Here is a 14,216-nt window from a genome sequence, read left to right on the forward strand (position 1 = left end):
ACAGGTTGACAAGCAATTTTGCATAAAATACGAGCCGAACTAGCGAACGGTGGGGAAACCAATTGTGCCCCCTGTGCACCTTCCGGACTTATATTACCCTCATTATTTGGCTTAAGTAGACGGTAAGCTATAATGGCATAAAGTCATTTTTAAAATGTAAATACACCTGCCCTAAATGGGGTGACTTAGTATAGGTAATATATGGTTAATAATGTTATAATAATTAGTATAATAATGGCAAAGGTATTTGTCATTTCATTTATTCCTTGATGGCGATATTTTAACACTTGGAACTGTTATTTGTACCTCAAGAGAATGTCATGCTTAAGGGTGCTCGATAATTTTATGGACTCGTTCCTAATTGAAATACATGAGGAATTGTCCGTGTCCTCTTCGAACACCCTTGTATATATATATATATATATTATAGCCCTATATATTTTCGTTATTTTTGTATAATGATTTTAATATATTAATGTTTCTGATGGACATTTTGAAGTTTTTTTGGTGATTCTGCTGTTCCAGGAAAAAAAGCTTTCAGGTAAGTACCATGTATATTATTTTATATTTCATTTTTAGTACTTTTAGAAGCTGTAAAGCGATACCTACATAGCCATATTAAGTGATTCCAAGAGCAACCATCTCCAGAGGATAAACTTTAAGAACATCTTATTCAACGAGTAGCTGATCATTCTCCAAATGAAGTAGAGAAGAGGAAGAAGACATGGAGGTGTACACATGTATTATCAGCTCCTTCGGGTTAGATAAGAAGCTCTTTTCATGTGCCAGGGAGCCTTCTGGGCAGCTCCTGATTGATGAAGTTACGAAAAATTCCAGTTATATTAGTTCGTTTATAAAGAGATCGATTGGCACAGTGAAATGAGTGTAACAGTGGGCCTACTTTAGACACTTTTGATCCAGTATTTTCAAGTTTTTATTGAGAAATTGAAGCAATTTTTAATGCCCAATAAAATTACCGATGGGGACCGAAAATAGGCAATTCTTCTGAACGCACTTTCCGAGGAATGTTACGTAAAGTTGTGCGAAATTTGTGTGTTCCAATAACCCAGATAGTAAATATTTTCACGAAATATCTACAACATTAACCAGTTGCTTTTCTACTGTAAAGTCATATTTCAGTGACACTCTGGAATTGTTACACAGCAGTTCGAAATCCAAGAGAAACATTTTCTAATGAGTGGGAAGCTCGAGTCTAAGTGAAGCCCTACTTATGGATAAGGAATTACGGAGCTGAATGTCGCCATTGGTATTAACGACGAAAACATTATGGACAGGTTGTTAGAGAAGGATGCCTCTAAATGATCAGTGAATTTAAAATCGTTAGTTTTAATTGCTATAGCTAAAGAATCTGCGTTAAAAGAATACAATAAAGTTTGGGAGACCTTAAGTGCAGTGCATGTGAATTTTCATTGTCAATTATCAGACTGGAGATGATAATAATGCAACACCAAGGGGTTCGTTTCATAACTGTTTTAATAAAAAGTAATTACCATTAAAAGTAGTGGTGTTCAGATAACACCAACCAAAGAACTGATAATTCTACAGACTCTCCGTGGACGATCTCCGCTCTAAACAAGTGACACAAATTATCAAACCTTTCAACCCTTAAAATAGCAACACAAACAAATTCTATTTAGGGTGGGCGAGCACCCACCCCTAGGCCAGATTTAACCCTCGTTGACTCTCGGCGGCCTTCCGGTTGCCCTGCGCACTTCGTACAAAAGCAAAAAAAAAGAAGATAAACAAACCGACATGGTGCGACGGCAGCAGGTACGACCCGCAGTCGTGCTTCGGAGTACGTCGCGGTCGGTACACAACACCGAAGAATTCAAGAGACATTCTAACCTGAAAATATATTGTGTTTGTTTACATTGAACGTAATGTCGTCGGGGGTATAATGGACAAGGGTGAGGAGACGGTCGTTTTCGTACTGGACACCCCGAAAATGCACCCGAGGTACCGGTACCGTCGGCTGTTGCAATTGTTCGTCTTCTTGGTGTTCGTTTTGTATATGGGATTGTTGTTTTACCATAGTTTTTATGGGGGCGTAAACGAGGTTTCTGGGGTAAGTGGAGAGTTGTTTATATAGGCTAGGGTGATTCTTATAATTCATGGTTCACCTTGATTTAAGAGGTTTTTGGTCCTGATTTTTACATGAATTTGGTCCTAAGAGCCGGAAACACAGCAACCTCAAAACATATCCTTCTAGGTCGAAATGTCCATGGACATCCTCTAGTTGTACAAGCCAATAATGGACTTTAAATTATCTTAATCAATAGTGTTGTTGCTTTGAAAAGTTTAGTTAGTTGACTGAGTACAATGGAGAGATTATTTAGAAAAGTTATTGGACTCATATTTTTACAGATTTTTTTTAATGTATAGGAATACTATGGAATAAGGTAAATTTCAAGTCAATGAATTGAAAAAAAGAAAAGTAAAAATCCCTTGGACGCTCAGAAACGAGAAACCAGTAAACTTCTATTTTCCATCTGTATCTTCATTTTAATGAATATATTGGACGTCTTATGAATTTACGAAATTCCTAATCTCATGGCTTCAATAGAATAATAAGTCATTGATCAAACAATAATCAACAGCTATTGGACAATTCCAATGGATGAATTTAAAAAGAGAACCGTTTAATGGACCTTTGGATCATTGGACCTGTTGTTTCGTCGTTATTTGGATGTATATTATGGATAAGGCAAAGTTACGATACATTGCTCTCTCTATTTTACGTATCCCTTTGCATCAACAAATTCTCTATCGAGTGAACAATTTTATTTAATGGTCCTATGGCCTGCAAGCTTCTAACATTTGTATAATCCTATCCATTAATTTTTTAAAGAAATTAAACGGATGTCCACTGTATTCCAAAAAAGAGGAAACCTTTGTTAGTGCATTAGATAGATTTGTGCTGTCTGGGTTTATTTTGTTGACACCATGACTTCAATTAACTTCATATAAACTTCAAGTGAACTTCCGAAAATACTCTGCATTCTTTAAACGTGTTTTCGCCACACACACACACACACGTACCAAAATCCCGCTTGTCGGAATCGAAAGAATTCCTCGGGCCATTATAGAGACATTCGGAATAAGAGATAAGTTACACTTAACACGGTTTGTTTGGACGTTTCTAATTATTTGTTCCAGCACGAGGTAATCAAGGTTATATAGTTGGGAACTTAGAAAGAACGTTGAAAGGATCAAAGGAGCCGCACCGATGTTCGTTATAATTACTTTCGAATATACGACCCGAGGAGATCGCTGTAACATTGTAAATGAGGCTCTTTTTTTTTCTAATTTAAGATTAATCTAAAATCCGGTTCGAAGGACCAAATGTAACAATTTTTTTTACCGCTTTAATACGGTAGTTTTTGTTTCATAATTACGCAAATTTCGGTACAAATGTGTCTCGTTTCGCCTTAATGCCTAACTAAACAGAACAATCGCGTTTATATGCATCATATTTCGAAATTCCTGTTTAGGCATTTCGCAATTTTACGGCTGCGAGAATAAATTGGAACGAATTAAATTTAACGCCGAGAGAGAGAGAGACCGAGAGGAAGGAAATAACGTAAGCGATTTAGTAGAAATATTGTGTCGGAGAGAGGGAGATACAAAAATTGCTTATTGGATTTAAATCCGATTCGAAGGACCAAATTTGAATAGACAGGAGTATTAAACACATTGAAACAATTAGCAAAATATATACTGAGGTATCATAAATTCGTTTGGTTGCACCATTACTCCCTGCTGCACCATTGTTATTAAAATACACCGTTGCATAATGGATATTTAACATGATTGTTGTTATCCTAGATAATATGTGGGTACTACTATTGGATGACTAATTCATAGAATCGTAATGCAGTAAATGAAAATGCAATTTAGCTTCTGCCTTTTTGTAATTGATGGTTTCGTTGGGTGCGGTTTCAATAGGGAAAATATGGTTTTAAAATAGTTGGATTTATGTAAAGCTTTTGACAGTATCAAGATTTTCTTGCAACAGTTATTGCATAACTATTAAATAATACTAAACTAATCCGCTTTCATATACGAAATTGAAATCAATAAAATCGGTGCATGACTCTTCAAGATATTTTGATTTTTGTAAAGCCTTTGATAGTATCAAAATTTTGTCATTTTATTGAATAACTGATCAGTAAGTCCGAAACGGTTGTGTTTACAATGAAACTTGTAAAGACCTTTTTGGTGAAGAAACTTATTGCCTTTCATATAAAATCAAAATCAATGAAATCTATTCATACGTTCTTAAGATATTTTGATTTCTGTAAAGCCTTTGATAATATCAAGATTTTTTTCATTTATTTCGAACACTACTTAATAAGTTCAAAATGGTTGTGTTTACAATGAAAGTCATAAGGATCTTTTTGGTGAAGAAACTCATGGACTTTCATATGAAACTACAATCAATAAAATCGGGGCATGCGTTCTCAAGATATTTTGATTTTTGTAAAGCATTTGACAGTATCAAGATTTTTTTCATTTCATTGAAAAACTACTCAATAACTCTAAAACGGTTATATTTCCGTTGAAACTTGTAAATATATTTTTGGTTAAGAAACTCACGAGCTTTCATACAAAAATAAAAACAAGAAAATCGATGCATGTTTTTTTAGAATATTTTGATTTTTGTAAAGCCTTTGACAATATCAAGGTTTTTTTCATATAATCGAAAAACTGCTCAATAAGTCCAAAGCGGTTATGCCTACAAGAAAACTTTTAAGGACCTTTTTGGTAAAGAAACTAATGGACATTTATATGAAATTAAAATTAATAAAATCGGTGCATGCGTTTTCAAGATATTGTGATTTCTTTAGAGCCTTTGACACTATCAAGACTTTTTTCACTCCATTGACAAACCACTCAATTACTCCAAAACGGTTAAAGCTAAAAAGAAACTTGTAAGAATCTTTTTGATAAAGAAACTTATCGGCTTTCTAATGAAATCAAAATCAATTAAATCGGTACATGCTTTTTCAAGATATTGTGATTTTTTTAGAGCCTTTGACACTATCAAGATTTTTGTCACTCCATTGACAAACCGCTCAATTACTCCAAAACGGTTAAATCTACGAAGAAACTTGTTGGAACATTTTTGATAAAGAAACTTATCGGCTTTCTAATGAAATCAAAACCAGTTAAATCGGTACATGCGTTTTTTCACTCCATTGACAAACCACTCAATTACTCCAAAACAGTTAAATCTACGAAGAAACTTGTTAGGGTCTTTTTGATAAAGAAACTTATCGGCTTTCTAATAAAATCAAAACCAATTAAATCGGTACATGCGTTTTCAAGATATTGTGATTCCTTTAGAGCCTTTGACACTATCAAGATTTTTTTCACTCCATCGGCAAACCACTCAATTACTCCAAAATGGTTAAATCTACAAAGAAACTTGTAAGAATATTTTTGATAATGAATTTTAGGGGCTTTCTAATGAAATCAAAACCAGTAAAATCGGTACATGCATTTTCAAGATATTGTGATTTCTTTAGAGCCTTTGACACTATCAAGATTTTTTTCACTCCATTGACAAACCACTCAATTACTCCAAAACGGTTAAATCTACAAAGAAACTTGTAAGAATCTTTTTGATAAAGAAACTTATGGGCTTTCTAATGAAATCAAAACCAATAAAATCGGTGCATGCGTTTTCAAGATATTGTGATTTCTTTAGAGCCTTTGACACTATCAAGATTTTTTTCACTCCATTGACAAACGACTCAATTACTCCAAAACGGTTAAATCTACAAATAAACTTGTAAGCACCTTTTTAGTAAAGAAACTCATTGGCTTTCATACGAAACCAACATTAATAAAATCATTGCAGGCATGATCAAAATATTACGATTCTTGTAAAGCCTTTGACAGCGTTATACCTCAAACTCCTTTTCAGGTTTCAGTCAAGGACAAATTGTTATTTCCAAAGAAACGGGTGGTGGAACGCACCCTTTCCCAAGAGTCATCTTTGAGCGACGCCTATGAACTGTTGACTACAGAAACGTCCTCTGCTACGGCCACCATTAGGCCGCCCACCACCACTCTGGACGACGTTTTTATTAGCGTGAAAACCACCAGGAACTACCATAGCAGTCGGCTACCGATCATCTTGAAAACGTGGTTTCAGTTGGCCAAAAAACAGGTAAACCCTTCTCAAATTTATCCCTTTTAAAAGTCCATAGGCCTTAACAATCACTCTCAGGGTTGCCAGTATTATTATTAAAAGTCAATTTCAAGCCTAGCTGGATGCCATAATGTTTTTGTTTAAGCCCCTATAAAATGTTTATCCTAGATTTCCCTGTTAATGGCTTTATGGGGTGCGGGGAATCAATTAATTTTCCACTGGATCAGGCCCTAAGGGTCCTTTACAAATGGGTTCCAAAACTTATCAGATTAAGTGTAAATCCGTGTCTGAATCAGTAAAAATGTATCGGGTTTCAATAACAAGGGGTGAAGGAAGATTTATGGGGTGCAGGCAGCGTTCACGTGTCCCATTAATTAGTTCCTATAATATTTTATCGGAATCATTATTGTCAAAGAAAATGTTACAACTAAGAACAATAGTGAGAAAATGATTTTTAAACTGACTGAAAAAAACGCCCAATCCATCTATCTACCCAAAGCAGGTGCTTTAAACGATTGTTTAAATATTGAACCGTTTAGGCTTTACAACCGTTCGCTATAAAGTCGAATGTTATGTCACAGGCTAATGTGTTTATATAACCGTCCTTCAGAAGAAGTTCTTAAGTAGCTAAAGATGAAATATATATTTTTTTTGGACTCTGTAAAATGTCATGTGCTTTACAAGTGGTTCGAGTGGAGGACGTGGTGTTTTTCTTAAGAACTCCATGTGTGTTAATAATGATTGTTTAGGCATAGAAGCAGCAGACTGGGAGAACGATATTTTATATGCCGCCGCCCTTGTCGTTTATTTTTTGATAGCGGTGAACTTTAAAGGCCTATAATGGTTTAGATGACTTTAGTTATAAAAGTGTAGGGTTCAAAGTGGATTGAAGGCTGGTTTTAATTATTTTCTGTTTAGTTTTTGACCTAGGGCACCTTGAAATTTAAAGTAATTAAAGCACCTTTTTATGGAAATGTAAGTAAATGAATTAAAGTTTAATAGTATTTAAGACCTATGAAAAAACTTACAGTGTTTTAATGTTATAATATGTTCTGAAGTTCACTGCATAAATAATTTGAATCAATTCAAATATTAATAGCAATTTTTTTTTAATGAGAGTTATATATTTTTGTGATAATGCCATCATATTTGCAAAAAATAATTTAGTATCCTGCTACAAAATTATAAAAATTAAATAAGTTAAAAAAAAATAAAACACGGGATTTACATATCTAGTTTTTAAACTTGATTACTACATCTTAAATATTTTATGAAATTTTACTGAAAAATCATACTGTTTTTCGTCCATATTATCCAATCTAATAACGCTGTTTTTATAGTAAATATGTATATATTAAATTATGTCAAATTTCAATAAACAGTGGTATTAAATTATATATTGAATATATATTTTCTGAAAAAACATTGTTTTTCATCAACACAACCACTACCCCCCCCCCCACCCACCCCAAACATTTACCCAGTAAGAAATTCTTTTGAAAAATGACCGTTTTTCGTCCATAATATCCAATCCATACAATATATATAATTATATCAAATTTAAATAAAAAAACTGTTGTTATTTATACATATTATTTTGAAAAACAATGATTTTTGAAATCATTTTCTTACTGGTAAGTTGTGTGGGGTGGGTGGGGGGGTAAGGATAGGATTAATAAAAAACTGTTTTTTTGCAGGAAATATTTGTAAAGATTAATTAATTTTGCACAATTCAGACTGCAATTTGGATTTGAATTGTTTATGTAATTATAAGATTAATATACATTCTTCTAAAAAATCATTATTTTTCGTCCATATTATCCAATGTAATAACGCTGTTTTTATACTAAATATGTATATATTAAACTATATCAAATTTAAATGTACACTGAATTGAATATACACTGGGCAGCAAAATTAACGCACCACTACTATATTTTGAAAAAATATTAAATACTATATTTTTGTGTCTAAATTAAGTATATTCTTATTCTAACGTAATAAAAGTATTAACAATAGGAAAAATGTCAAAAGAACGTAAAAAAAGTATAGAAAAAAAAACAAGAAAATTCAAAAATTACAAAGAATATTAACATTAATAAAAGTAATTAATAACGGGTATTTCCTCCCCTATTTTGAATAACAGCTCGGCAGCGATTATTCATGCTTAAAATTATGGGCCTTATCTCGTTTTTACTGGCCAATCTATAGTTTCAATTCCATCATCATTAAAATAATCTTGAACAATCTGAGCAACATGCGGTCTAGCATTATCCTGCTGAAACAAAAAATTCTCAGCAATGTAAGGGCCAAATGGTATCGCATGTTCTTGCAGAATCTCCCTTATGTACCTATGCAAATAATCTGGCGTTCTGGAAGTTACATTGGGCATATCTTTCATTTGGTCTTCGATAATCTCTTATACGTCCACCTGAGTTGAAGAGACAAATTCTGGTTTCCTCTGACCAAAGAACTCTTTCCCAGTCTTCATTAGCCCAATCGATGTGTTCTCTAGCAAAAGTTAACCGTGCTCTGCGATGTATCAGTTGAAATTCTGAGTCCATCTGCTTCCTGTAGCCGTGTCTGCAGCAATCTTCCTGTCACAAACTTTTGTCTTAAAGCAGAGAGTCTTATGAAACGGTCTGTTGAAGATGTCTGCCTTTGACCAGGTCTTCGGATGTATGCGATACACCAAATCTCTCTACAATTCTTCGAAAGCTCCATCCCTCTTCCAGTAAAATGACTGCCTGCGCACATTCTTCGGCCATCAAATTTCTTGATTGACGTTCCATAATAAACATTATACTTCACTGTACCTCACAAAAGTAAATTTTCAGTACCAATGATAAATTTTGCCAATAAAACTTACAAGCAAAAAAAGGTATGTTAATTCAAATTTTATCTGGAATTCCGATAAAATAAAAATAAGACAAACATACTTCGAGTAAAATAAACCCCTGTATAAATTTAGAATGTCTGTAATATGGCAGTTGAAAATAAAAATAAATGTTTCCATTTTTTTGGAAATTTCCAAAAATAATTCGAAATAATGTAGTGGTGCGTTAATTTTGCTTGCCAGTGTATTTGATGAAATTCTTCTGAAAAATCACTGTTTTTCGTCCATATTATCCAATCTAATAACGCTGTTTTCATAGTAAATATGTATATATATTAAATTATGTCAAATTTCAATAAACAGTGGTATTAAATTAAATATTGAATATATATTTTCTGGAAAAACATTGTTTTTCATCAACACAACCCCTACCCCCCCACCCACCCCAAACACTTTTCCAGTAAGAAATTATTTTGAAAAATCACCGTTTTTCGTCCATAATATCCAATCCGATAGCACTGTTTTTGTATTAACTATTTATTAATATGCATATATATAATTATATCAAATTTAAATAAAAAAACTGTGTTATTTGATTAGATATTAACGACGAAATCAGCTATTATTCATGCATATTATTTTGAAAAGCAATGATTTTTGAAATCATTTTCTTACTGGTAAGTTGTGTGGGGTGGGCGGGGGGGTAAGGATAGGGTTAATAAAAAACAGTTTTTTTGCAGGAAATATTTTTTAAAGATTAACTGATTTTGCACAATTCAGACTGTAATTTGGATTTGAATTGTTTATGTATTTATAAGATTAATATATTCTTCTAAAAACTCATTATTTTTCGTCCATATTATCCAATTTAATAACGCTGTTTTTATGCTAAATATGTATATATTAAATTATATCAAATTTAAATAAAGAGTGGTATTAAATTAAACATTGAATATATTTTTTCTGCAAAAACATTGTTTTTCACAAACACAACCCTTATCCCCCCACCCACCCCGAACATTTACCCAGTAAGAAATTCTTTTGAAAAATAACTGTTTTTCGTTCATAATATTTAATCTAATAACGCTGTTTTTATAGTAAATATGTATATATTAAATTATGTCAAATTTCAATAAACAGTGGTATTAAATTAAATATTGAATATATATTTTCTGGAAAAACATTGTTTTTCATCAACACAACCCCTACCCCCCCCACCCACCCCAAACACTTTTCCAGTAAGAAATTATTTTGAAAAATCACCGTTTTTCGTCTATAATATCCAATCCGATAGCACTGTTTTTGTATTAAATATTTATTAATATGCATATATATAATTATATCTAATTTAAATAAAAAAACTGTGTTATTTGATTAAATATTAACGTCGAAATCAGCTGTTATTCATGCATATTATTTTGAAAAACAATGATTTTTGAAATCATTTTCTTACTGGTAAGTTGTGTGGTGTGGGTGGGGGGGGTAAGGATAGGGTTAATAAAAAACAGTTTTTTTGCAGGAAATATTTTTTAAAGATTAACTGATTTTGCACAATTCAGACTGTAATTTGGATTTGAATTGTTTATGTATTTATAAGATTAATATATTCTTCTAAAAACTCATTATTTTTCGTCCATATTATCCAATTTAATAACGCTGTTTTTATGCTAAATATGTATATATTAAATTATATCAAATTTAAATAAAGAGTGGTATTAAATTAAACATTGAATATATTTTTTCTGCAAAAACATTGTTTTTCACAAACACAACCCTTATCCCCCCACCCACCCCGAACATTTACCCAGTAAGAAATTCTTTTGAAAAATAACTGTTTTTCGTTCATAATATTTAATCTAATAACGCTGTTTTTATAGTAAATATGTATATATTAAATTATGTCAAATTTCAATAAACAGTGGTATTAAATTAAATATTGAATATATATTTTCTGAAAAAACATTGTTTTTCATCAACACAACCCCTACCCCCCCACCCACCCCAAACACTTTTCCAGTAAGAAATTATTTTGAAAAATCACCGTTTTCGTCCATAATATCCAATCCGATAGCACTGTTTTTGTATTAAATATTTATTAATATGCATATATATAATTATATCTAATTTAAATAAAAAAACTGTGTTATTTGATTAAATATTAACGTCGAAATCAGCTGTTATTCATGCATATTATTTTGAAAAACAATGATTTTTGAAATCATTTTCTTACTGGTAAGTTGTGTGGGGTGGGCGGGGGGTTAAGGATAGGGTTATTAAAAAACAATTTTTTTGCAGAAAATATTTGTAAAGAATAATTAATTTTGCACAATTCAGACTGTAATTTGGTTTTAAATTGTTTATGTATTTATAAGATTAAAATATATTCTTCTGAAAACTCATTATTTTTCGTCCATATTATCCAATTTCTATTTATTTTTCTCGATTTCTATATTTTCAATAGTAAAAAAGTCCGGCTATAGCGTCGTCGGTTATAGTGACGAAGTCGCTTTTAACGACTTCATTTCACTGAATTTGGATTTTTTAGATCGGTTACTGCGACAACCGACGAGCAACGACTCGTCGCGCATCTGCATGATAGACGTAAACGTATTGTGCGAGGTTTGTTCCAGTCCAGCGTGGATTAACAGTTCCTACAAAGGGTTGATATTGCTTTTTATTATTGTTTTACCTTCGTATGTGCTTTGATTGTGTTTTTGTGATTACAAACATTGTACAATGGCTTCGGTGTCAAAGAAAAGAAAAGTTCTTTTAATTGAAGAAGAAGGTCTTATTATCGCAAGACTTGAATCTGGTGAAAGTAATGCTACTGTAGCTACTGAATTTGATTTATCTCACTCAAGTGTATCCACAATTTTGAAGAACAAAGATAAAATTAAAGAAGTTATCTCAACACCCAGATATCGATCAAGCCTTACTCAAGTGGTTCAAAAGTTAGCGAAGTCGAACTCCCATAAGCGGTCCAATATTACAGGCAAAAGCAAATGATTTTGGAAGAATTATGGGTAAAGTGGACTTTAAATGTTCTGCTTAAGCGTTTTCGTCAAAGACATAAAATAGTGTTTGGGAAAATAAGTGGCGAAGCTGCCAGTGTGCCTCAAGGAGTACGTGAAAACTGGTTAACAACTGTCTGGCCTGAAATACGAAAAGGATATAAGGATAACGAAATATATAATGCCGACGAGACAGGACTATTTTATAAACTGACCCCAGATAAGACATTAAAATTCAAGGGTGAAACTTGTACCGGCGGAAAATTATCAAAGGAACGAATTGCCAATATGACAGGATCGGATAAACCTAAACATATTGTGATCGGCAAGTCAAGAAATCCACGATGTTTCAAACATATCAAGACATTACCTGTCGTGTAAAAGTCCAACAAAAAGGCCTGGATGACTTCTGATTTTATTTGTCAGTATTCTTCGTGAATGGGATGCAAAGTTGGTGAAGACCAAGAAAAAAAATTTTACTTTTAGTAGACAACTGTCCCGCTCATCCGAAAGTTGTTAATTTAAAAAAACATAAAACTCGAGTTTTTGCCAGCAAACACTACCTCTGTTCTGCAGCCAATCGACCAAGGGATTATTCGATCATTAAAAGTGCATTTTAAAAAGTTTGCACTTAATGAAAATCATAGAAAATGCTGAACAAGGTAAAGACTGTTGTATTAACCTTTTAAAAGCTAAAGCATGGGATAGAGTTTCATCAAAAACAATTGCCAACTGTTTTAGACATGGAGGATGTTAGAAATGATAGCTTTGATGAAGAAGATGACATTTCACTGGCTAAATTAATTAATGTTAATTTTGAAGAGGAAGATGAGGTTCCACTGGCTGTAATATAGAAGTCTGCTGCATTGTCAGATGATCAATGGACCGAGTTCTTACATGCAAAAAATAGTTTGAAGTGGTGAAGAACAAATTGTAGACGACATCTTATCCTTCTCTCAGGACAAAGGGGAAAGCGAAGATGAGGGTTCAGAAGGGGAAGAATTTCAGCCTCCATCTGCAGCAGAAGCTCTTCAAGCCACTAATACTATTTAAAAGTTTGTTTTGTATAACATTCATCGGACGAAATATTGGTAAACCATGTTAACAATTCAGAGAAAAAAATTGAATTCATCAAAGAAACAGAGTAAAATCACAGATTATTTCAAGTCTTAAAACTGGAGAAGGTGTAGGTACTACATACATACATATGTCTCTGTTAAATGTTGTGAATTTGTAAATTAGTGGTTAATAAATTGTTTTAAACAAATTGGATAGCGAATTTTATTTCTTCTGGCTATCGTAAAGTCTATCTTTTATTAATTTGCTAGAAAAAAAAAACAGGTCGGATATAGCGACGTAATTTTCGTGGTCCCTTCACCGTCACTAGAAACGACTTTCACTGTATATCAAATTTAAATAAACAGTGTTATTAAATTAAATATTGGATATATATTTTCTGAAAAAACATGGTTTTTCATCAACACAACCCTTACCCCCCCACCCATCCCGAACATTTACCCAGTAAAAAATTCTTTTGAAAAATCACTGTTTTTCGTTCATACTATCCAATCTAATAACGCTGTTTTTATAGTAAATATGTATATATTAAATTATATCAAATTTCAATAAACAGTGGTATTAAATTAAATATTGAATATATTTTTTCTGCAAAAACATTGTTTTTTATCAACACAACCCTTACCCCCCCCACCCACCCCGAACATTTACCCAGTAAAAAATTCTTTTGAAAAATCACCGTTTTTCGTCCATAATATCGAATCCGATAGCACTGTTTTAGTATTAAATATTTATTAACATACATATATATAATTATATCAAATTTAGTTAAAAAACCTGTGTTACTAGATTAAATATTAACAACAAAATCAGCTGTTATTCATACGTATTATTTTGGAAAACAATTTCTTACTGGTAAGTTGTGTGGGGTGGGTGGGGGGTGGTAAGGGTATGGTTAATGAAAAACAGTTTTTTTGCAGGAAATAATTGCAAAGATTACAGAACTCAGACTGTAATCTGGATTTGGATTGTTTATGTAATTATAAGATTAATATAGAGCGAGTCAGTAAAATATCTTGGTGTTTATTTTGATCAAAATCCGAAGTGGAATGTACCAATTGATTGCGACACAACGAAATTTCAATAAGTTAAAACAAATTTTAAATAAAAAGCC

The 14,216-nt window shown here is 32.4% G+C and overlaps 1 protein-coding gene across 1 annotated transcript in view; it reads left to right on the forward strand.

Annotated features, from left to right (window-relative positions):
* Positions 1-1,812: 1,812 nt before the first annotated feature.
* LOC126746517 (fringe glycosyltransferase) overlaps positions 1,813-14,216 on the forward strand; it is a 120,360-nt gene continuing 107,956 nt past the window's right edge. Inside the window, exons 1-2 of the mRNA XM_050454824.1 lie at positions 1,813-2,086; positions 5,951-6,196. Coding sequence (XP_050310781.1) covers positions 1,919-2,086; positions 5,951-6,196 — 414 coding nt within the window. The 5' untranslated portion in view covers positions 1,813-1,918. The remainder of the gene's footprint in view (positions 2,087-5,950; positions 6,197-14,216) is intronic.

This window comes from Anthonomus grandis, chromosome 17, assembly GCF_022605725.1.
Source record: "Anthonomus grandis grandis chromosome 17, icAntGran1.3, whole genome shotgun sequence".
In the NCBI taxonomy this organism is placed as follows: Eukaryota; Metazoa; Arthropoda; class Insecta; order Coleoptera; family Curculionidae; genus Anthonomus; species Anthonomus grandis.